Source organism: Caloenas nicobarica, chromosome 8 (assembly GCF_036013445.1).
Source record: "Caloenas nicobarica isolate bCalNic1 chromosome 8, bCalNic1.hap1, whole genome shotgun sequence".
NCBI lineage: Eukaryota > Metazoa > Chordata > Aves > Columbiformes > Columbidae > Caloenas > Caloenas nicobarica.
The window spans coordinates 13471979-13497288 of NC_088252.1; the positions used below are offsets into that span (position 1 = coordinate 13471979).

The 25310-nt window shown below is 36.5% G+C and overlaps 1 protein-coding gene across 1 annotated transcript; it reads left to right on the plus strand.

The window, feature by feature from the left end:
* Positions 1 to 1447: 1447 nt before the first annotated feature.
* Positions 1448 to 24108, plus strand: PLS1 (plastin 1). Its single transcript, XM_065640117.1, has 15 exons — positions 1448 to 1517; positions 4838 to 5001; positions 6213 to 6342; positions 7924 to 8056; positions 8993 to 9074; positions 10394 to 10559; positions 10655 to 10797; positions 12311 to 12406; positions 13947 to 14142; positions 18995 to 19073; positions 20248 to 20362; positions 21057 to 21190; positions 22121 to 22244; positions 23402 to 23526; positions 23973 to 24108. The coding sequence occupies exons 1-15, from the start codon at positions 1448 to 1450 to the stop codon at positions 24106 to 24108; spliced, it is 1893 nt and encodes a 630-aa protein (XP_065496189.1).
* Positions 24109 to 25310: the final 1202 nt, after the last annotated feature.

Genomic DNA, 25310 nt, shown 5'->3' on the forward strand with positions numbered 1-25310 from the left:
TGTGCTGGTGCCCTGTGCGATTGCTTCATTCGTATTTTTTCTCATCGTCAGATCGGCAAGGATTGAAAGAAAACTGACACAGCTAGAATAGTGAAGAAATTATTTTGGGGCAGAAATAAAGATTGATGATGTTTAATTTCTTTAATTCTGAACCAAATTCTGAGTCCATTAATACAGTCTTACGGCAGACCTCCCAGGGATCCTGTTGTTGCTGGCATTGTACAGCCACCTGGTTCTGCGGCAGTTCTTGTGCAGGGAAAGTCGGTAACCTAATTAGTCAGAACACACAGAGGTACGGCCTTGCCCAAGGACATTCAGCAGGGCCATGGTAAAACCAATTGTTGAAATCAGGTTTCCCCTTCCAGTGTCTAGTCCAGTGGGTACAGTTCTGTCGATATGCATGATTTTGGGGGAGAAGCAACTGCATAGAGCAGATCCAAATATAATTATTATGAGCAAATAATACCCTGGCCAGTTCAGGAATATTTTTCTTGCTCTAAAGCAAAACCACTAAATTAGAAGGGAAAACATACACAAGTACAGGACAACTTTGATGAAAATACTTATGTAAGGTGGATTTTTGTTACTTTAGCTTAAAAGCAAAGACAATGCTTCTACTTTCTGGTAGGCACAGCAGCACCTGTAGCACATCGCGCTCTCTACAGCCCTGTGCAGCAATAGCAAATGCAGATATAAACTTGCATGTTGAGACAATTGTGTGTGACTTATGTACAAACTTACGCTTACTTACAAGGGTCTTGCGAAGGTGCCTTCTGTTTTGTGGGGTTTTTTGTGGAGCTGGGTAGAGAAAATAGATTCACATCGAGACTCCAATCTCTGTGCTCACTAAAACACTTTATTCAGCTCTTTGCCAGGCTTGTCAGAAGGGTGGAGGGAAGGGTAACATGCAGCAGCTCTGGAAGGGCTCATCAGCATTCACCCACCTGTAAGCAGGTGCTTGAAAGTGTCCCACTGAGTTTTACTACTGTGCAAATGTTGGGGTGCTCAGTGCTTTTCAGGACTAGATCCTAGCACTAAACACTGGTGATGATGCTGCATTGCACTTAGAAAACAATTTTTCTAAAAATTGTTCCTTGAAATGTAAGGCGATAATGTTGGAAAACCACTCTAGCAATAGAGATAGGTGGTTGTTGGTCAGTGCTTATTCTGTGCAGACGAGAACATCATGTGTATGAAAACAGGTGCTGCTATTGTGAATTCCCAGTCACTATTACAGTGAAAAGAATTGGTAGGTGTGTGTACTTTAAAGTGTTGTTTGCAATGTTTTAAGTGTGCCAGGCCTGGAAATGTCATTCAGGTCTCATACCTTGTATTGAAAAGATCAGTAACTTTTATTGGTATGTGCTTGGAGTTAAAGCTTTATATATTTCCTTTTTATTATTATTAGGTACAAGCAACCGAGGACGACACTTCTTGCTGTCCAAAGATGGAAAACAACATAACTACTATCTCTCGTGAAGAACTTGATGAACTAAGAGAAGCATTCAGTAAAATAGGTATGTTTTAAATAAGAAAGTAATAAGGATGCCATTAACATTACAAAGCCATGCAGGATTTGTGGAAGAAATCTTTATGGATCACTTTGTTTTGATAGGGCCATATTTTCCCTCTGTGTTGCCAGTAATACGTAAGAAAATAAGAATGTTTACATAACCCCCCTTGTTTTCACTGAAACTATGTGTGTTTGTTCACTTATTTCAACTTCAGCCATGACAACAGATACATTTTCTTGCTCGGCAGTTGTGTTATTTTTGCCATTGTATATGCAGCATGATAGGTCTCAAAATTATTTTTTTTAACTCCTTAAATCTGAAAAAAAATTGATTAAGTTTCAATTGTTTAATATATTTTCATGTTAGATGGCTGACACTTCAGTTTTGCTGTACTTTCATGCTTTCGTGAACTAGTATTTTATGTTTTCATCTATTGGATCAGATTTTACGTTTTAAGTAAGCTAAACTTGGAGATTTTTTTTCAGCTTGCTTTTGTAGCTAGCAGGTGTTAATAAATAACTGTACAGTTTTGTATGCTTGACAGGATGTTTGCAGATTAATTGGAGAGTAAACAGAGTGAGAAATTATATAGCAACTAACCCTTATTTCCAGGTTACAATACTGTCGTGAATGTTTAAGTTCACATCTGCTTTATTTCTTGTTTGCTGCAGTTCCGAGGGGGTGATGTGTAACTGTGCAGCTCAGCAAATCAAACAAACATGTTTGTAATCATTCATCATGGGGGAACAGGTTCATTTTAGGCAAGAAGTCTTAAATATTAGGAATCGTCAGCTTGGTAAAGAGGCTGTTGGGAAACCGTATGTTAGAGATCTGTAAGACCATGAGTAGTACGGAAATGGTGAAGAGGGCATTATTCAGTTTCTGTCAATACAGGTATCAGGTGACACCCAGTAGAGAGTCAGCTTAAAGTAAAAGTAGTAACTTTCATTCATTGACAAATAACAGAACCGTGAATCTGTTAACTTGGCATGTTGTTGACACCAAAAAAAGATAGAAATGCTAAAGGAGTAGGATACATCTATGGAAGGTATTTCATGAGTTGCTATTAAACCACTATCTTGATGCAGTCTGTACCTCAAGGTGTCAATAGCCTGCAGGAGCTGCAAATACAGACCAAAGAGCATTGTATACATATATTGACCTCTGTTGGGAGGTGTTAGGGTAGGTAGATACTCCCTTGTGTTGTCTGACAGCTTTTCTATTTGTTTGGTTTTCCCCATCTGCATTCCTCATTTATTTTCCCTTTCTTCCCTGCATGTTTTCACATTTCTGCTCCAAGAATTGTCTGTACTGCTTCTGCTCACTGAAAAGCATTTTCTTCCTTACTGGATTATCCTTTCTGTAAAAAACACTTCCAATGTCTTTATGGATAAATTGCTTGCAGCTATATTGGTAAACTGAGAGAAAAGGCAAGTATTTAACTCTCTGCTTGTCATAATGGAAACTTACCCTCAGTGAAAGATGAGCCTAGAGAAATAAAATAGCTGGTAATCTGAGTGAGCTCCTCAGCAGGTCCTCTGCTTTCTAGACCATCCCTGTTATAACGTGTGTTGTTACATGTCTGTGGGCCAGACAGTGGATGGATTAATAACATATGCAGACGTAAAGTTTGTCTGTGTAGTGATTTGTGAATTGTTGGTAGTATCAAAAATGTAAAAAGAGGTTTTTGTTTATTAACAGGTGTTTTTTAGCTTTTCATCAGCAGTGAAATGAGGCCTTCTAATGAAGCTGTACAGAAGCTACGTAGTGTCGTATGGATTACAGGGAAATTACTGTGTAGCAATCAGTTATGGCTGGAGATGAAAGCATGTGTATCTGCTTGCCCTTCTGTAATGTGATGTGTATTCATCCACTCTGGTATTAGTGGCCAAGTTCTGATACCAGAGACAATATGAAGAGAAGTCTTTTAACTACCAAACAAACAAAAAAAAGGTGGGAGCACCTTGACAAGTCAGAAAAGTGGCCACATCATCTCGCTTCTGCCTCATTGTGTTACTTGTGACGTTCTCTTAAGATGTACTTATCTTGGATGCATCATTTGTAGAACTGGCAAAATACTATTTGTATTTTTCAAGAGCTTTAATGTGATCATGAAAGAGATTGAAAATTGTTGTCAAACATGGAAAACATTAGCATTAAATATATAAAATGATGGGCATTATATCCAGCAGTAGCTATGCTGGAAATGATTTCTTGCATTTGATTGAACTTCATCTATACAGTGTATAGACTATAGCTTTTCTGCTTTTCAAAGTACTTCTTTCCATTGCATAGACATTGTGCTACAGCTAAGACTATTTTAATGGACATTCTCAAATTCTGACAGATGTGTATACATATACATGGAAATACACATAGATATAAAAAATAGGAATAGTTAATATCCATTTATACATTATGTTGGATAAAAACATACTATAGGTTTGTAAAATGGTGCTTTATTATACTAGGACAAGAATTCATGACAGCTTTCTGCATACAGATTAAACCAAGGTGGAAGTACAAAGGGTATTTTTATCATTTCTTCTGTGCTGCTGCGTTATTCATCATGAGTAACACAAATATACTGCATTTTTCTTAATTTATTTTTACGTGATATAGCCATTGATTTCTTTCCACCATTGTGGAGTTATACCATACCTCTTTGTATGCTGTACATGCACATTCCTGACATGTGGTCTTAGGAGCCAAGTGTCAGTGAAGATGACAGTGCAAATTGCTCCCAACAGAGCTAGTTAACAGATAAAAGAAGGGCACCTTTAATAAACAGATGCAGATCATCCTGGATTTATTCTTGACAGGTAAGCCTGACCACATCAAAAGTTTTGAGGAACAGAAAATGTTTATCAGGTATTAGGATAAGAAACAGAACGCAGAGTTCTTGTGTAAGCAGTTTTCCTTGCGTAAGTGTGCTCTTCTAATGGCGAGTTGCATCACATTTGAGTTTACTGATTGCCAAGGGTGTAATATCAACAAAAGGAATACAATAATTGATCTCCCTTTCACTTGAATGTTCGTAGAGAGTTTTATTAGGAGTCTTAAGCTTAAGCTTCGCTATTTAGAAATTTGCCATCTTGTTATAGCTGTGCTTTGGGATTATAAGAGAGTTCCTGAGCAAATGCATAACAAGATGGCACAACTCCTAGCCAGTCGTGCCTCTAATCCACAAGTATTCCTTCATGCTTGCTTATCTATGTCAGAAGAAGAAATAGTCATCTCCCAGAACTGTATTTTTCACACTTGATGTATTCCAAACAGTTACTATACTTGTTTTTTCTTTCTTTTGTGTTTTAATTTTACAGATATTGACAACAGCGGGTATGTGAGTGATTATGAGCTTCAAGACCTGTTTAAAGAAGCAAGTCTGCCCTTGCCTGGTTACAAAGTCCGGGAGATTGTAGAAAAAATCATTGCAGTGACAGATAGCAACAAGGATGGGAGAATCAGCTTTGAAGAATTTGTCTCAGTAAGACATTCCCTTTGGATGTTTCTCTGTTGTCTGATATCTGTTGAGACTATGATAGAAAACTGAAGTGATACAACTAAGTACTATTTTGATAGAAATAACTAATATTTTGGGAATGGGAAAGTTTTCTGTGACAATTTACAATATCCTATATAATTATTTTCTAGTCTTTGTATTTCACTCTCCCATTTGATTTAGTACATCTCATTCGGGCAGCATGTGAGAGCACAGTAGTTTCAATCAGTCTTACTTTCTATTTCCTCAAAAATGAGGGGATGGGCTACATATTTTAGGAACCGTTGGGTTAACGCTTGCCCTGACAAAAGAGTAGATAATTAGATACCAGCCTCTGAATTATCTTAGTGATAAAGTAATGCTTGTGCTACTATGCTTAAATCTCTATACTAAAGGTTATTTTTTACTGGGAATGAGGTAGAGTTTTTCACTTTCAGTGAAGAAATTTGAAAGGTTTAGACTTTTAAAAATTTGGTTCATTGGGTGGTGTGCTTTATTGAAGAGAAACGAACTTTTTAGGCTGTTATGTGTGTATGTTTGGAGATTATTACTACTTGCTTTGAATGTAGAGTACTGCTGCTAATTGTTAGTTACTGATCTTTCTTTCAAACTTTCTAATTTGCAATGGTTCATAGGCAAGATGCAAATAGTTGCATCCAGGTATTGAACTATATCTGTTACTTATACGTCATTGCCCATCTTGAGACCACTACAGTACTTGGGCAAATTTAAAACATACCAGTATATCCAGTATGGTTTGCATATGATGAAGTGGAAGAAATATGCTATATAGTCATTGAAAATGTGTATATCTTTAATTGTTTTCTTCAGTTTACCTAAGTATCTCTGGAAAAATTGTGTAGATTGTTGAATATCTGCTTTTTTTTTAGATGGTATGGCTTAATAAAGGTAGCACTTGAGGTACTCACTGGGAAATAATATATTAGATATCCAGTATGCAAGTTTCATGAAGCGATTTAAATTAATTTTACCCATACAGCTGGGTGGTTTTGTGTTGTGGGTTTTTTGAGGTTTGTTTTGTTTAGAACAGAAGTCAATAGAAATGCCTGAGAGGCAGTCAGATTAAAAACTGTCTCTGGAGTATATACATGAGTTAACACTTAGTTATTTGAAGGTATTATCAATCACAAAATTCTTTCTTCTTTTTTTTTTTTTTTTTTTTTTTTTGGTTCCAGGTAATTCAGGAATTGAAAAGTAAAGATGTTAGTAAATCTTTCCGAAAATCAATAAACAAAAAGCAAGGTATTACAGCAATTGGAGGAACATCAGCAATCTCTAGTGAGGGCACCCAGCACTCTTATTCAGGTGAGAAATGATTAAACACAAGCAATTTTGCATGGAGGAGCGCTCTTTAAATTTGCACTGCAGACAAAGAAAAAAAACAACTGGAAAATTTTGCTGTTGAAAGCAAATTAACACAGAGAGACCATGTGGAGATGGACAAGATAAGTGTGGGTGGTAGTTTATTAAAATGTGGGCTGTTCAGCTGTTGGTAGTTTCACGCTGCAGTCAGAGGTAATTTAGACATCTTTGCTAGACCAAAAAATGAAAACAAGCACTGGCAGCATGTGGGGGTGGGAAATAAATGGTCCCTTTGGTGTACTTCGAGTAGTGCTAGTCAAGTTCTTGGCTTCATTACGTGCTGATCTACTCTTATACCTATATGCAAGAAGAAATGGGTGGAAAGTCCTCCTCAGTTGTCTCTTTGCCATTACAGGATCGTTCACTCCTATATGATTTTTGCATAGTCTATCTCATACTTGAGAAGTTGCTTTTAATATTTGATCTGTTTCTTTCTACCTCCCCATGCTGCTTGTCATTTGTTAATGGTGCCTAAATTGCATTGCAGCTCCTGGTCAGAATGTTAACCAGCTTCCAGGATTCTATTGCAATAAGCAATATCGCAACTTATTGACTCAAGTCTGGGATTTGGTGTGGTTCCAGAAGAGTGTTAAGATTCTATGAATGATGAAGATTCACTTCAGTTAGTTGAAGGCGGTGATAACCTCTCTCTGAGGATTATCCTTATAGCACCAGCTGCACTCGGTGTATCTCCAAAGCAGGGGATTTATTCCATCTCAAAGGCTGCCTGTAGGAGGGACACTATTGCAGCTAATTGTTTAGACTGCCTTTCATTTCTGGAGGAGAGAAACTGACCCCATTAGAGTGCAACTCATCTGATCTGGCCCCATCAGCCATCTAGTTTATGATGAGGTGAAGTGTGCGCTAGAATTGCATGTTTCTTCCTACTGACAACAGCAGAAGTGTAATGAGTCAAGCGTAGATACCTGTCTTGTATGCCTCTTGAGGTGAGATGGTTTTCGCCTGGATACTGATACTTGATTGACTGTCCCAATGAGCATTCTTAGATACACAGTAATAAAGTTTGCACTAAATATGAAAGGGAATTTAAAACTGAAGTGCTAAATTTTTGAAGTTTCTCAAAGTGAAATAAAGCACAGTAACTCAGATGATAGTCTCAAAAACGCTGCCAGTCTCTGAAGTCCTAGTAGAAGGCAGAAGGAAATGCTGCATTTTAAACCAAGCGTATAGACTGAAATGTTGCATATTTCAGATCACAAGTTTCCCTCTTTTCATTGTAATTGCTGAGAAACTGAATTCAATGTCCTCCATTATGACCCATTATGTTGCTCTGATTTTTATGTTGTCCTTCAGAAAATCACCAGGTGTTTAGAGGGTACACAAGAGGAAAGATCCATCTGTGCTTGCCTTTTTTGCATAATTTCCCACCAGTCTGATTCTTTTCATAACTGGCGCCTGTGAAACTAAGGGTTTTGTTGCAGAGGAACCTCTTTGACCGAAGTCTGGTGTTTAGTAGTACGTGTTCATGGAAATGGCAATAGATTAATGCTGGTTTTATTTCAGAGGAAGAAAAAGTTGCTTTTGTTAATTGGATAAATAAAGCTCTACAAGATGACCCAGACTGTAAGCACCTCCTACCTATGAACCCATCAGATGCCAGTCTTTTTAAATCCCTTGCAGATGGCATCCTTCTTTGGTGAGTCCAGGACTGTGAGAAAGAAAAGAAATTAATCTCAAAGGTTAAATGCTGATCACAGTGACATGAATTGGAAAACTTCTGATAGGTTTTAATGTCAGGACTCTACTCTTAAATATTTCAACCAATGTGTAACATGGGGAAAATCTGTTTGTCCACAGAAATGTTATTTTTAGTAATTTTTTCATGTGACTCTCTGAATATATTACAGAAGTGGGTTTCTACTTCAGATCCATAATTACACATGTCAGATGTGTGCTTGCTGTTTATAAAGGAGATAATTGCACAGTTCATATATTCACTCGCTGAAATAATTAGAAATCTTTGCTATTTCAAATATATTATTTTTAAAAGTTACTAAATGTAGTTACTAAACCACAGGATGGGAGGAACAGAAATCTGAATTAAGTCCACGGCAAAACAAAGAGCATATAGTGGGTCCTTTAACTGTAGTCTGCTGTAACTTCCTAGTTAGACTAATAGTACTTGTTCATACACTGTGGTAACAAGGGATTAGTTTATCAGTATTGATGTGAATTGCTCTTTGAGATCCTTGTACATGCTAGATACTATAGAAATGCAGTGCAGAAATATATTGGTTATATTTTGAAGGTTTTCACTAGAAACTGTCTTTAGTTTACAGTTTTAATCTCCTCAAGAAACTTTTTTGACTGCACACACATGCTCATTAATTAAATATAAAACCCAATTGCTCAAGTTTCTTATAATTACATATTATCTGGAGGTTTCTGGATGAATGTGCAATTATTTAACAGGGAGGGGGGATTTAGAGGATGAGGTGTGTTTTGTGTGGTGGTATTTTTTTTTTTAATATTGTCAGAAATATTTACAGCTAGTTTAAAGTGTTAGAAGTTTATAATCAAATAATACGTTTTCTGAGAAATGAAAGAATAATCTCTGACTTTCCTCCTTTAGCAAAATGATCAACTTTTCACAACCAGATACAATTGATGAAAGGGCCATTAATAAGAAGAAACTCACTCCTTTCACTATTTCTGTAAGTACTGCACAGATAGGAACTTCCCAGACATGAAAAAGTAAAAATATTTTTCTATTGCTTTGTTTTAATGACAGTTTTCCTGGTGGAGAAAAAAAAAAGAAAGTCCTATGTATTAAAAAATGTCAAAGCTTGAAATTGTATTTTTCTAACCAACTCTGCCAAATTCTCTTGTTTCTTAGATGATGTACAGGAAAACTTGTATTTTTCATGCTTTCCTTATTTCTTTCCCTGTTCATTATCTTCACCTTGCTTTACTAAGTATCTGAAGAAAATTATGTTACACTTCTGAGTGGATGGTCTGGTCACATTTTAGCAATGCAGAAAGTATCTGTATGGATGTATACTGTATGGTAGGATGATGCATTTTTAGTAGTGGAGAGTGGCTTGGACAGAAGATGAGAAGCTCTATTTTTAATTGTGTATGGAGTCCTGAAAATATTTGAGAGAGAACATTAAGACCTTAGTTTGGGTATATGAAAACAGGTCTGAATCTGGGAAGTAGATCCATAAGTTGCCAGCCTAATGAGGAAAAAAAACCAATCCTGATTAAAAGCCTCAGTTAACTGGCAGACTTTCCAGGCTGTGATATTAAAATGTGAAAAGTTGAAACCTACCATGTTCTAAATCTTCCACATGGGTTTTGTAATCTCTACTTCTTTAAATAAGGTGTGTCAGCAAAGATGATACTACATGTGTTTATGTTGTCTCCGTACATAGTTAGAATATGACACAAGAAAATAGAATAGTATTTATGAGAGCTGCTAGGTATGTTTTTCTTGGAATGTTTCATCTGTGACAATCATTAGCTTTACTTTCAGTGTCAGGATGTTGAATTGCTTGATTTTCTTATGCTATCTGTTCAATTACAGTTTAACAGTTGCTTGAATAAATGTCTCAGCCTATATAAGATGCAAGACGGGATGACATCCTCCTGCACAGCGCAGAATTCCACATAAGCATGTTTTGCCACGGGATCACATCCCTGATATTTTGAGCAGTATTGTTTGATTTGTGTATGTGATACTTATGAGTTACAAAAATATTTTGATTAGAGTATTCCTCAGCAATCCAGGCTGCGGAAGGTGGCCCATGAGTTTTTTTGGTGGGTCCATGTTAAACACTGTCAATGATGTTTTTCGTTAAATTTTTATAAGATACGTGATGGTTTCTAAAAAGTCTCCAGTTTTCCCACTGGGACCCAATGAATTAATGCATTATTTCTTATTATTTTTTCTGAAACTTGTAAGATTTAATATGAAGAAATTTACTAAGACTTACAACCTCATAAATTTGTTAAACAATGATATTCCAAACAGGAAAACCTAAACCTGGCTCTGAACTCAGCATCTGCTATTGGCTGTACAGTTGTCAATATTGGATCACAAGACTTGCAAGAAGGAAAACCACACTTGGTATTAGGACTCTTGTGGCAGATCATTAAAGTTGGTCTTTTTGCTGATATTGAGCTCTCCAGAAATGAAGGTAAGATCAATGCCAAGTATAGCAATATCTGCAATTTGGAATTAAATGAGACCACAATAGCAATGATTTCAGCTTGCTTTCAAACTTGCTTTTAGCTCTTATCGCCTTGCTAAATGAAGGGGAAGAACTAGATCAGTTAATGAAGCTTTCCCCAGAAGAGCTCTTGCTACGCTGGGTGAACTACCATCTGACCAATGCAGGGTGGCAGAAAATCAGTAACTTCAGCCAAGACATTAAGGTATGTAGTTACCACTCTGATAATTGAACATAACAGTATTTTAACCCACTGTGTGTAGAAACAAATGAGCCAGATCAGAAGTATTTAGAAAAATAGTCGTCATCTGCTTTTTGTAGCTATAGGTTCATCCTGCACCACTGAAAGAGCGTTATTTTGATCTCTCACATGGTATGAGCAACCAAATAGGATATATTATCACATCACCATGCAAAGAAAACATTTCCAACAAGCTCATATCCAGGGAAGTGCTAATGTTCTAAGATCGTTATTAGTTACTTAGGACAATTCATACTACCTTATTAGTTACCTTTCCCCTGTCCATCCTTCCCTGCTCCTGGGTCTTCAGAATCCTATCTTTTCTTTCTTTTGTTGTTTTAAGGAAAAACTGAGTGGCTTTAAATCTCTTCCCAGTGCATATTTGCTAATGGTCATTGCCCTTTGTACCTATCATTCTATAGAAGATCAGGAAACCTCTTGAGCAAAGAACAGCTATTCAGGGGGCTGTCTAGAGGAGCTGTTGATGCTTGATCCAAGGAGAGAACAGCCCCCCTCTATCCCTGTGCTTTGCTGGTGTGCCAGTTTACTGGTGCAAGGGGACTGAAAGGCACGCGGTCCCTTGGGGCAGGTGGCAGGCCCGCGTAATTCTTCTCTCTTCTTCAGTCATTCTGCATAAGGTATGCAGAGTGCTGTAGTAAGTCCAGTTGAAGAGAGAAAACCCTAACTTTTTAAAACTAAAAACAAAGGAGAAAGATTACCTAAGGTGGGAAGACCTCTTTTCATTGAAGAAAACCATGTCATTAATTGCTAGTTATATCTTTTGAAATGCCACCAAGAAGGTTGTTATTAAACCAAATTTTAACTAGGGTTTTATATGAAGACTGCTACTGTAGTAAAGATCTTACATGCTATTTCAGAGAAGTATTAAATACTTCTAAAACTAGCAGGTTTTTGTGTCATTTTCCTAGTTTCTTAGTGGGAAGAAAAACAAGAAACATACTGAAAACTGCATCAAACAAATCTAATTTATGACTATTAATTCATCCTAAAAGAGCCACTTGCTCTCCATTTTTAATTCCAGTTACCTCATTGATTAAGATAATCTTTTATACAACAGGCTATTTGAAAAGGATAGCAAAGGAACAGAATACCAACACTGAAAATAAGTTGTGGTTTTTGTGGTTTGTGGGTGTGGTTTTTTTTTTCTGTGAGTAACCTATATAAATTTACCCTGGGTACTTTAATTATAGCTGTCTAGTTCACGTCCAGCAGAATAAATTTAACATTGTCCAGAATAATTAGAAGGCATTCCTTTTCTCTGTCATCTGGCTAAATAAGTTCTGTGTGAAATACCATGGCAGAATGGCTGTATGACCTAACCCATATTAACTGAAATTAGGGTGCAATACTTTTGACTTCTTTGGCTTTTGAACTCGACTATCAGAGCAGTAAATAGCTATGAAAGGCTACATACTTGCTCATTTTGTTTTTAAAAATATTACACTGCTTGTTTTAGGATTCAAGAGCATACTACCATCTGTTAAATCAGATTGCACCCAAAGGAGAGAACCTTGATGAATTGCCCATTCAGATTGATTTCTCAGGATTTCATGTAAGTACCCAGAAATGTAAAAATAGACTGGTATTATCTGAGACCCCTATGTATGTATCCAACATCCTGGTTACAAGGCTGTCCTGGGATCTCCTTTTGTTTTGTAATGCGTACAAATGCTCAGTCGGATTCCTCAATGTCACAAAAGCTTAAATGGGTAAAAAGTTGAGTAAAGGTCCAGGGCGCTGCTGAAACAGGAAAATGCATCCTGCATTGTAAAATTTGGAGATACGTTTTACTTGGAGTAGTGTCTTAAATATTTTTTATTTTCAGTTGGGTTCTTCAATAGAGATATTAGAAGATCCTGCTCAGTTCTGCTTTTCTGGAATTCAGACAAGGAGAAGGAGTAGACTTTGGAACACTTGTGATCCTTCCTCAAACCAAATAGCGTTCAGAAATAACATGTGAGCCTTTCCAAGAACCAGCAGGAAAGGAAAGAGTGGCAGTCATCAAGCTTTAAGTTGTGAAGGGATAGAGGGCCTAAAACCAGCCTAGGTAGATGTGAAAACACTTTTCTCTAAGCTGCTACATAATGCTCATTGGAAGGATTACTTTGACACAAAATTAAACTGCCTGCCTAAGCTATGGATATCGATATATCGTTCAGAATCTTAAGTAGAACCTCATTATTAATTGTAACAATGAAAAACCACATGTAAAATTATATTTGCATACAAGCTTTAGACGCCTCAAACTCCTTCATGAGGAAAGCTCTGTCTTGTTTGCTTTTGTTTGGGATTTTTTCTGGGAATGAAGGAGGACAGTAGTCATTTTTTTCCCTGTAATTTCTTACAGTTCACATGATTGTGTTCTGTAATGGGCTATAAACCAGTATCAACAACATGTAACAACTTCTCCTAGAGCAAGTTTCTGGCTGAGCATACCAATGCTGAATTTCTAACTGTTATTCAGTTCTAACAGAAATTCAATTACTAGTCATTTCCCTATAAACAGTAACTCTAAGTGTTGTGAACATTAGAGGCAAAATGTATATGCTACACAGTTTTGAAGACTGATTTATTCTTTGTAGATTAATAATGAGGATGAATAAGCAAAATAACACATAGGTTACCAACTTAAGATGATTCAGATGCAAAAATATTAAAGGGAGAGCAAAGTAGTGGATTATCAGATTCCGAAGCATTCAGATTCTTATTGAGAGTTTTGGGTATCATCTGTAATTACTATGCTTGAGAATATCAGTTTAAAGCAGTGATGGTGAACCTATGGCGCACATAGCAGAGGATGCACTGCAGGTATCAAGAGTCTGGAAACAGAAATATAACCACTACACTTCTGGCTGCTGTTGCTGTGATTCATGAGGAATACTGTGCAGGCAGTCACAGAAATGAAGGACTGAAAGCAAGCTGAAGGAAGATGGGATGAGGGGAATTGTTATGGGCTGAGCTAGCTCAGGTGTTGGGGGAATGAGGGAGAGACTGGCATGGCTCATTTAAAGATTTGCCAAATTGAAGTTTCAGTAAAGAATGAAAACGTGCTAGTATTCATTACAAATTAATTTTTTTTTTTTTTCTTTTAGGATAAAAATGACTTGAGGAGGGCTGAATACATGCTCCAACAGGCAGATAAATTGGGCTGCAGACAGTTTGTAACACCAGCTGACGTGGTTGCAGGCAACCCTAAACTCAATTTGGCTTTTGTTGCAAATCTCTTTAACATATATCCAGCCCTACACAAGCCTGACAATTCATCTTATGATCTCAATTTGTTAGAAGGTACTCAACTTGCTAAGCATACAAGAGAAAAGAATATTAATGATTTCTATTTAAGTATTCCTTCTAGGCTGTGATAGAGTATCCCTGTGTGATGGTGGCTGTGTTAACACCAGCATATAGAGCTTTCTCATTAGCTTTCAATATAAGCCTGTAGTAGCAGTCCCCGTTACTGTGAATGTTGTTCACTCATGTTCACCTGACCAAAGGCTATTTCTGAAGAACTTTCTGTAACTCATTTACAGGAGCCAAACTTGTCCTCTTACTCCCTTCCCAGTTTCCTGTGCTTCTTTCCATACTATTTACATTTTAGCTGATGCACTGATTCTATCTTTTCCTCATTTGCAGTGCTGTACTATGCAGCTTTAATAGTTTTTTAAAGTACTTTTCACATATTGTGTTTAAATATGTGTGTGTATGTGTATTGGTTTGTTGTATTTTAAAGCAGGAAACATTAAAAAAAAGGCTTATGTGTGAGCAACTTCTGTTAATCTATTGCATCAGCAGCCTGTATAGATCCTAGCATATCAGCAAGTTTGGACTTTACAGTCCAGATCCCTAATGCTAGAGATAAAGGGAGAATTGGTAGCAATCTTTGGCTGTTACGCTTTCTGTGGACCAGCTAATCCAGCATAATGAAACGGCTCCTGCCAGTGTATTTCACAGTTGTTCACTGATCTCAATGGAATGGTGAGAATCAGGGGTGCTGCACTCGGGAGAATCATCAGCAATGTTCACACATTCCTCTGCACTGCCTACTCCTGCCTTCCTCTTACTGTTCCTATCAGGTTTCCTTTCCATCTAGGTGAGTCCATCTTCCTTTGCTCCTCTTTTTTTCATTATTTATCTGCTCTGCTGCACCCCTACGTCACAAATCTTGTATCCCTCAGACTGCTCCTGTTTGAGGCTTCCTGCTCTAGTTCCAGCTGAGTGCCAGCTGTGGTAGAGGTATCACACAGGAGGCAGTCCAGGTAGTCTTCCCTTTCCAGCTGTGATATCCCCAGTCACTGCAGTCCCTGCTGGCCAGGACAAATGATGGAAGGAAAGGCCTGCTCTTCCTCTGCTGCAGTTTTGGTAGAAATATATGCTCTCGGAAACATATACAGGAGCTCTGTGGAGGTGGAACACGTTCAGTTCAGCTTCTCTGTTCTGAACGTAAAGATGCAGGTTCCAATTCAGTCAAATTTAGAAGAGTTCTTACTGGCATGGCAAAAACCAGCTGAACTACTTTCTGAACTTTCCTGAAATAATTTGATGAGATCAAGGTCTTGGCTAAAACAGTTTGTAAAAAAAAAAAAAAAAAAATTGCAATCACCTGAATGCTAGAAAAGGATTCTGTAATGATAAATACTGGCCAAATTTAAGTTACTGTTTATAGTATATTTTTAGAGATAGATAATCATGCCAATGTTATCTGTTTAAAGGCAAGTAGACATCTCTCCTTTGTCCTCAAATAGTAACTCCTGTGGTGTCATGTAGATATAAACCATGAAAATAGTTATTTCAGCCAGAAGACAATGGTTTTGATGTGGTTTTTGGTTAATATGTTTTATTTTTTCCATAAAATCCTGCATTTTTACTAATGTTTTCTGAAGGTAGTGGTATAATATATAAGACATTCATTTCTTTATAGTTTCATCATAGACTATTGAAATCTGACTCATATTTTATAATGCTTTCCTGTTTTGCTTCATGAAATCCAGATTTGACCCCTCCTAATGTAGGTACTGTATTTAGTACTTTTCTGTACTCCGTGAAAGTGTTTACTCTGCATTTTTTACTAGTGTTTTAATCATCTCTATCCTTTTCTGGTTGATTTTTGCATTGTTCTTGTATTTTTCTATTGCTTTAATATGCCATCATCAGTAAAAGAGGAGGAAAAAAAAAACCAAACAAACCCACAGGTCCAACATGATGCATATAAAATGGGGGTAGGACTTACAGTAAGTCAAATGCCAAATAGTTATTTCTGTGGGTTTAACCAGTAGGGGCTTTCCATGAGCAGAGATGTAACACCCTAGGCATGTGTGGGTGAGTAGAGCTTTCTGAAAGTCTTTATTTTCCCGCATAAATTCCATCTTTTCAGTGACTGTTCCATCCAAAGAATATGATGTGGTTGCTGTTCTCTTTGGTTTATGACAGTGAGCATTGTGCATAAATTGACATCTGCTCGGACAGTGCTGAACAAGTCTGGTGATGTGCACCTGTACGCAGAGAGCATATCCCTCTGTGTACTGACATGGCAGTTGAACGTTTGAGGTTATGTAGGGATGGAGAGGGGAGTCCTGACCTCAGCCACTGCACGACATTGAACTGGGTGTTGTTGCTCCGAGGAACCTCTTGCTTGTGGGGAAGGCAGCAGAGTTTGGAGTTGAAGTCACACAGAAAGCTGAGTTCTTGGGGGGAGGAGGGGGAGGGACTTCTGTCCACCCACTTTTCCTCTGCTGCTGTTGCTTAGTCCACTGGAAGCCTTCAAGGCTGTTCCCAAGGGTTCCCTACTCCTGCTCAGGCTAGCTGGCCTTAGGGTCCAAATTGCATCTTGAGCTCTGTTGCATTTGGAGCCCTCTGACCACATCCCTGGGGCTACTCCCCACTCAGTTCCATGGCGTAATGATCTCAAAGAAAGAGATGGCAATAAATATAAAGGACACTACCAAGTTTGCTCCTCTCTCTTTTGTGTAGCTCTGCCCCCTTTCTGCAGTTTTCCAATGATTTTGGCTATCTGCTGCACCACTTAGCAGAAGATATGCTCCTGATAGGATCACAAGGTATATTTTGAAAAAAAGAACAGAGAAAAAATTGGTCAGTTCTGAGCCATCTGGAAACTTATGAACACTTGTGTTGCATGATAAAGGGATTTGTTTAGAGTGGCATATTAAATATAGTGTGTTGGGTTTAGTTCCTGGATTCCCTCTATCCAAAAAGGTGCTGCCCGACTTGTATGCTCTTCCTCCTGCTTGGCTGCTTTGGATTCCTTTGGCAGTATTAAGCATGCATTTAAAAATTCTCAATCTGAGTGCAGTTGCTGAGTATCTGGTTTTGTAGCTACGCTTTGTTTAGCAAGAGTTCATGAAATACTCTTGTTACTGTCTTTGCAATAGATGAGTGTTCCTAGAAGCACTTTGCAGTCAGTGTTTTGAGTATTACAAACAAACTCAAAGTTCAGTAAGCCTAAAAACTTCAAAAAACAAAAAAAGCAAGAGAGACTTGCTTCAAAATACTATAAACTCTTAAGCTACTCTTTATAAGCTTATATATCATGCTTGTATTTTGATTGTATGTTTTTATGGAAAAACACTGGCATTTTTAATAACTTTGTTATAAAATTTGATTCTTTGTCTTTTAAATTTTGGTGTGGGAAGAAATATATGAAACAAAGCTGGTTTTCTTTATAAACATATTTTGAAGTCCAAAGCTTCGTGTTTTAAAAGGGGAAGAGACCTCTATTAAAATTGTAACCTCTATCTAAAAATCTGTTACGACATAGTATTTTTTCCATGACAGAGACCTATTTAAAGGGGTTTTCTTTCTATTCTAATGATAAACATGTGTTTATACAGTAGCTTCATTTTGCAAAAACATCTATTGTTTTGTAGTCAAAGTAGAACTGCAGTACTAAATGAGACCATTTTTGTGTTACATAAACCTCATTAGACAAACTCAGTATTGTTATCCCAAGGAACAAAAAAAACCAAAACAAAACCACCACCACCAACAAAAAAACCCACCACCACATAGTGGGGGAAAGAGGGGAGAAAAAAAAATCCTACTCAGATTTTTACATGTTTCAGGCCTGAGAAATCTGTGCTTTTCTTGTTTGGGGAGGTTTTTTCCCTTCTCAATATCCTTTGTGTTTTCTTAACTGTGGATTATCAGCCCAGGAGAACAAAGCAATGAGGTTATTCCAAGCTCACATATTCAGGCTAAATATTTTCTTAAATGCTGCTTTTTTGATGTAAGGGAAAACAGCTCATGCAGCACTGATTCACATGCAATTGGCCACCGATACATTGTTAAAATTTAGGTAATGTATGTAGAAAATTCATGTATTACTGCGAACTGTAACTTTATTGAGAAAGAGCATTAGTTTAGGAATTCACGATTACAACAGATGAAAACAATCGAAGTCAGGAAAGTGAAGGGTGGTTTGGTTTTTGTTTCATTTTGTTTTTCTACTGAATGTTCTGCATTTCTCCTAAGTAGAGTTCATAGTTAGAACTGCAAAAATAACTATCCTCCGTGGCAATAGAAATAGCTTCACAAATTTAACCAATGCAATACTGCTTTGCTAAGTGTCCAGTGTTTAAAATGAAAAAGGTGAGGCCTGTTGCTTTGCGGAGGACCTTCACAAATTAATAGTGGGAAATTCTGCGTGGAGAGAAGTGGAGCTGTATTTTCTGGAGTTTGATGCAATTGCAATAAGGGAGTTAGTGCTAACTTATAATAAAAATATGCCATTTCAGACAGATTTAAAGACACTGTTGAATGCAATTTTCACTGATTTTTTGGTTTTAGGAAATTATTATTAATCATTATTTTCTCCATGATATATTAATTGTCTAAAGTATGTCCAACAAGCTGTCTGTTTGTGTATTCTATCAAATTGTATTTACACAGAAAAATGTAGTTTAATAGTGCTCCCTGTAGTGCCTCTGACCTTGTGCACAGAACTGAGGGACTCTGGGTGCCATGGGATTGCCTCGACTTACAGGCCAATAGAGACTGCTCTCAGGGAAAGGGTGAACTCATTTTTGGTGGGGGGAAGAGGATGGAAAGAGGTTTGAGAGTCATTTAAACATTGCCTATTGAAGTGTTTTCTCCAATAATTTATATAGAACTATATTTGTCACCATAGGAGAAAGTAAGGAAGAAAGGACCTTCAGAAACTGGATGAATTCACTGGGTGTAAGCCCATATGTTAATCATTTATACAGGTATGTATTTTTTTTTTTAACCAATAGTTTGATTTTTTTTTTTTTTCCTTGGATGAAAGGGGAAGAAAGAAGAAGAGAAGAACAAAGGAAAGTTGTATTTCTGCTAGAACAGTGATTTCCAGGTTTCCACACAGTGTGATAGGAACTTAAAAACTAGCCTGTAGAACCGCATTAAGCAGTATCTGACTCAGATATTCTATTCACAACCTAGAAATACTAGAAAACCTAAAAAGTTCTTATGTACTCCTTTCACTCGTACTTTATGGTGTTTTTAAAAGTTGAGATAATGGTGTTTTATAATGCACGATTTTTATTTTATCTCTTGATGGATGAAATTACCACAAATCTATTAAAACAGTAATGTAATTGTAAACTCTAAGAGAGGATAGATGTATGTCTGCTGGTAGACTGTAAGAATCTGTGCAGTGTGGTATTTCCTCAGAACAAAGGGCTTTTTAACATGCTTTTTAGATGCTTCTGATCACTTTCAAATTGTGCCAGCAGTTGATTCAAATTCTGTCAATAAAAGATGGGATACAGGGAGCAACCGGGGACATCTGCTTGCGTGTATACTTGCTGTTAGGTTTCATTGTTTCCGTTTTCTGACCTCTGTCAAGTGATACCATCAGTAGGTAGCTTAACGTCAAGAATTTCAGTTAGCAAGTAGCTGAAGGGGATTATCAGGAATGCAGTTTATAATGGGAAAATAGTATTTTTCCCAATATTCTTTTTTCCCACAAGATAAGTTGGTTTTCGTGTTTTTTTTTTTTTTAGCAAAATACATCTGTAGGTGCAAATAAAGCATGAGTAACATTTTTGAATCTTCTGGGAAAACTAAAACTAGATCGAGAAATGAAAACTCTTTATCTAGATGTTTTATCTTTGCCTACCCTATGAAAGCAATTACTTAATTAAAAGTTGGTAAAAGCCATGGCTATGCTTACTTCACTGAGATTTGTGAAAATAATAAAATGAAACATACAATTCAAGGTAAATAATTGCAGAAATCATGCAATAGCATATAGGCTAGTTTCTTCACAGAATGACACATTTTTATTTATGTGACTAGAATTTTTCAGCAACTTAATTACACTTTGGGAAGTCCCAAGTACTTACCATTTTCATTGTGAACATGAGCTTTTGTACTAAACCCCATTGTTTTACTCTGGTTTAGTGACCTCTCTGATGCTTTAATAATTTTCCAATTGTACGATATGACTCGTGTGCCAGTTGACTGGAACCACGTCAACAAACCTCCTTATCCGTTACTTGGTGGTAACATGAAAAAGGTGGGTAAATATCCTCAACACAGGCCAGCTTCATTGTCTGCGGTTGTGCTGTGGGTTGTCTAGATTTGGATGCTACTGAGACACTCCTGGGAAAAAAAATAAGAGGAGGCAGGGGAATACCTTCCAGATATTATCCCAAGAAATAAATAGCAGTTATAGCATATATCACTTTAGTTTCTAAATGTGGACACCTTTGGGGAATATTTAATTTAGGGTTTAATTAGGGTATATAAGTAAAAGTTGCAGGCCTGACACATTGCCTGAAGCTCTTATTTTGTATGGTGTTTCCTCACAGAGCAGTTTCACAGTTCTATATGCTCCTAGGAAAACTTGTGCAAGACTTGCAGAATCCAAGCTTTCAGTTGGTTTTGTGATCATTATGAAGCCAGAAATGTAGAGGAAAAAAATTTGTCTAACGCATTTCAATATTTTTCCAAATTCAGTTTTGTTGTAAGTATATATTAGTTCATTGACTTCAGTCGGAGCGAACTTGATTTTTTCAAGTGTGAAAAAAGGTTATCATTGGAATCTTCTTGCATTTATAATAAAAGCTGTTATTTCAGTCACAGTGTAGAAAGGCAAGAAATCTTTATCTGGCCCCCCATATTGCTATAAGTAACAGCAAGCCAAAGCAATTGAAAATACACAGAGATAATAGGTCTGTATTATAGAAATAATAATAATTTATTTTTAGATCGAGAATTGCAATTATGCAGTAGAACTCGGGAAGACAAAAGCCAAATTCTCACTGGTTGGTATTGCTGGACATGATCTAAACGAGGGTAATCCAACCCTGACTTTGGCTTTGGTATGGCAGCTGATGAGAAGGTAAGTTAGGCACAGTATACAATAGATGTGTATATATATGTGTATACATGTGTCTCTGTAAATCAAGACAAATTAAAGCTAGTGTTCAGTTCACTCAATGGGTATTCTAGAGAGCCATCTGTAAATACGCCTCTTCTCAAAGATAAACTTTCATACATTTTTTTGTAGTTTTATATACTGTGTAGTGGTTGAAACCACAGTAATGTGTATATGTACACATCCATATAGAGAGACAATTAAAACCTTATGTACAACTGTGATTAAAACTATAAATCTTGCAGAAAGTAAAAAGAGCACCACGTATTTAATGTTGATTCCATGTATCTTTCTGTAAGTAGACAGTAATTTAAATATTTGTAAAGTCAAAGATAAATAGGAAGAAGTGATATATGCTATAGAAGTTAAAATTGGAAGAAATTTTTAGGCCTTTACAGCTATAGTAATGTAAAAAAATAGATATAAACTATCATAAAATCAAAATCTTGCCAGCGCACTTGAGTGGGAAAAACGTAAGTTGATTTCAATAAAGAGTACTTTATTGCAAATATTTTCCACAAGTTAATTTTCTTACACCTACTCCAGAACACTCAATGGTTTTTGTTTCCTCAGACTGTTTCAATTCAGTTTTTGAGGTGGCTTGGATGGTAGAGATTCATTTAAGCTTATAAAGTAAAATTAGTTATGATGTGCTGAGTAAAACAAATATATGAAGAAGATGTAACAGAGAATAATCTGAGTTTTAGGATGTTATTTTGTTCTTGCAACAAAAGTACCAAATGGTTTATAAGGTAAGAGTACCTTATGAAGATGAGTACTTGGCATTGTTACTTTGCTGAAGTAATATTTTACTTTTTCTTGTAGCTTTGTACTGTTAGCAGAGTTGAGTTCTACCACTCATTTTAACTCTGACTCTTATTTTATTTATTAAAGGTATACTCTGAATGTACTATCAGACCTTGGAGAGGGGGAAAAAGTAAATGATGAAATTATTATTAAATGGGTGAATCAGACACTTGCAAAAGCAAATAAGAAAACTTCAATTACAAGTTTCAAGGTAATCAAATTAATTCTCTTTTTTTTTCTTTTCACATATGGTCGGAGCTGGGATTTTTAACCTGATCTGTTAACAACTTGGTTTTAACAGCGGCTCTCCTATCAGCTAGCATAATTGTGTAAGGAAATATTTCTGACAGGCTGTGAATCTTCAAAAGTATCTTACAAGTCTATTAATAAGAAACAAGAATAAATTATAATGGCTGCTGCACAATTCAAAACAAAGAGAAAACAACAGAAGTCTGAACTTTCAAAGGAGCTTCTGTGTGAAGCTACCAATGTTCGGGCATGGCGTATGTCTTGCAGATTTTTGGATATGGGCACTCATGCTTGTACAAATATGAAGAACAATTTTGGAAATGCTGAGGGGCGGGGTTGGAATCACCATTTTTAATCACAGCTGGTCCAAAAGATGCGCTCTTGCGTGAAAGCCGCGAGAGGGAGCCCAAGGTAACCAGCGACATCTCTCTTCATGGGCACGGCTGATGTGCAGCAGACCTGTGAAAAACAGGGGCTTTTCCCATTCAGCAAATATCAACAAATTGATAAAGGAAGCTTTCCTTTCACATTTTTAAAGTGTTAAATGCAAAAGGAATAAGATGAATGTCGTGTGTCATGCTGTGTTAATCTCATTCTTTAGAAAAGGTAGATTAATAATTGCACTTGCATGCAAATAAACATTCTTACGCAGGTTCATTGTATACTCTGAAACAGTTATGTCTGTGGTTCACAACAGGAACCTAGGAAGTTAGATATTTGATAGCTCACTGTGGTATGAAATTGAATTAGATAAGCATTAGGCAAAAGCTAATATCAAATAATTTTATAGAACAAAATATTTATTTCTTTACTCTAGAAGGTAACTTAGGTCTTCGTCTTCTCAAAAGGGATTGCTGCTTCCCTAGGGAAGGTGGGAGTTTCTTTCATTAAATAAATGTAAACCATTTGTGTAGTAGTAATAATAACAGCAACACTGAGTGTGAATCTTACCATTTTGCAGAGAACATTAGACCTGAGGGGGAACCTTCACACAATAAAGTAATAAAACATGCTGTTCTCTCTTTCAGTAGGCTTGTAGGATGTGCTGTATGGTTTTTTGCATTGTAAAGGTAATAAAAGCAAATTTCTTATACTAAGCTTTTGAGTCTTTTCTTTTAGGACAGATCGATCAGCACTAGTTTACCTGTCCTAGATTTAATAGATGCCATTGCACCAAAAGCAGTTCGTCCAGAAATGGTCAAGAGAGAAGATCTTTCTGACCAAGACAAACTGAATAATGCTAAGTAAGTTTTAAATGAATGCTTTGTATTTTCCTCATGTGCAGGATTTACTGATTTGTTAACAGAGAAAGATTACACTAATATTAGTTGACTTGTTTCAAATAGAATACATTATGAATTCTCATATTCTAGAGCTATTTTTCTAGCATATTTAAAATATGAACCTCAGATTAATAGCTGATGTGACCTACCACCACTGCACTGCAATTGGTTGATTAATAGCCTGCCGTAACCTGTACTGGTTTTGACAAAAATAAATGCTTTGAAAACCAGAAGCAGAATGTCTGCTAATACAATTTCTAATACGTGCTTTCGTCACAATGTCCATTTTCTTGTAGTGTGAGTACTGACCAAACAGGCATATCCTGCTATTGAAATCTGTTGTTATTGTGAATCTTTGCACACTAGTAGATGAAGGGAAATAACAATATTTTCTCCTGTTTTCCCAGGTATGCCATTTCAGTTGCTCGAAAAATTGGTGCTCGTATATATGCTCTCCCAGATGATCTGGTTGAAGTGAAGCCAAAAATGGTGATGACTGTGTTTGCGTGTTTGATGGGAAGAGGACTGAACAAAATTAAATAGTGAAGATATGTAACGTAACTTTCTGCCATGTTAAGCACAATGAATGCCTCACAGTTTACAGAGGTCTGAAGCTTAGTATAAAACAAGAAAATTTGTATTCACAAATATACTCATTAATTACATTTTAATAATGTTCATATTAGTTAAAATTTCATTCAGTTTCATAACACTGATTAATTTATGGGTAATATTGTTTTCAGAACATGTGCATTACCGAATTAACATCACAGATTTGTATTGCTTTTAAAAACCCCACACCATATTAATCCAGCTTCATTTGTATTAGTTTCCGTAACATTGTAAGAATCTGCATCTTATTTCTTATTTCAGGAGCTATTGTGAAACACTGCTTATTTTTTCTTTTGTGGGTGTTACTTACATGTAGTCATACAAGTCTGAAGGTGCATTCTGCTCCTATAATATTACTCCTAACTGCACAAAAGTTATCGTCCTTGCCTTATTCTTTGAGAGCTTAACTCCTGTTGAAGCCAATGAGAGTCTTGGCATTTACTTCAACGAGAGCAAGTAAAGGCCCGTGATAATGTCTGGAAACTAATGAATATTGATAAAGCTGATTAAACTTTTTTTGTGGGAATAATCTTTAAATATATGCAGTAGTTCTGTCACTGAGCAGAGGCTTTTATGTTATGTGTCTTAAGAAAAAAGAGCAAATAATAAGGAGCAGAAATTTAATACGTCATTAGGTCTGCATATGCATTAGCTTTTGCAGTTGGACTAAACATCTGAATTTTTTTTAATTTTTCATAAAATATTGTGTAAAAAACAATAAAGAGCTGGCTAGTCCAGTTTGACGTTTCACATTAATGTATTGCATTTTCTTATAGATTGATCTTTAGATTTTTTTTTTTTTTTTTTTCCTAAAGTGTGTATCATGTGTGCAGAGGTTTTGTCTTGAAAGACTAGTGCATTGTCTGGATGAGATGAAGTCCATAATTATTTTCTTATTAATTTTCAAGTAAGTATTTGTACTCCTTTCTCTGCAGTCATAAATTTTCATTATACATTCTGGAGGTGGACTTTTAATGAAGTTGTTAACAGAAGCCAAACAGTAAGAAAGAAAACTAAAAAACGAAATATTTCATTTTAAGTATGAAGCTGCTACTTTTTCTCTCAGCTCCTGAAAACAGTCGGAAGTCTGGCAAAACCCAAGAAATGCGATGAGTGAACAGTTAGACTAAACT

Excerpts from the sequence above, each read along its gene's own strand:
- PLS1 (XM_065640117.1), top strand. The coding sequence starts at position 1,448 with ATGGAAAACAACATAACTACTATCTCTCGTGAAGAACTTGATGAACTA. Across the intron at positions 9,075-10,393 it reads TCACTCCTTTCACTATTTCT|GAAAACCTAAACCTGGCTCT; the intron begins GTAAGTACTGCA and ends TATTCCAAACAG. Across the intron at positions 14,143-18,994 it reads TGATCTCAATTTGTTAGAAG|GAGAAAGTAAGGAAGAAAGG; the intron begins GTACTCAACTTG and ends TTGTCACCATAG.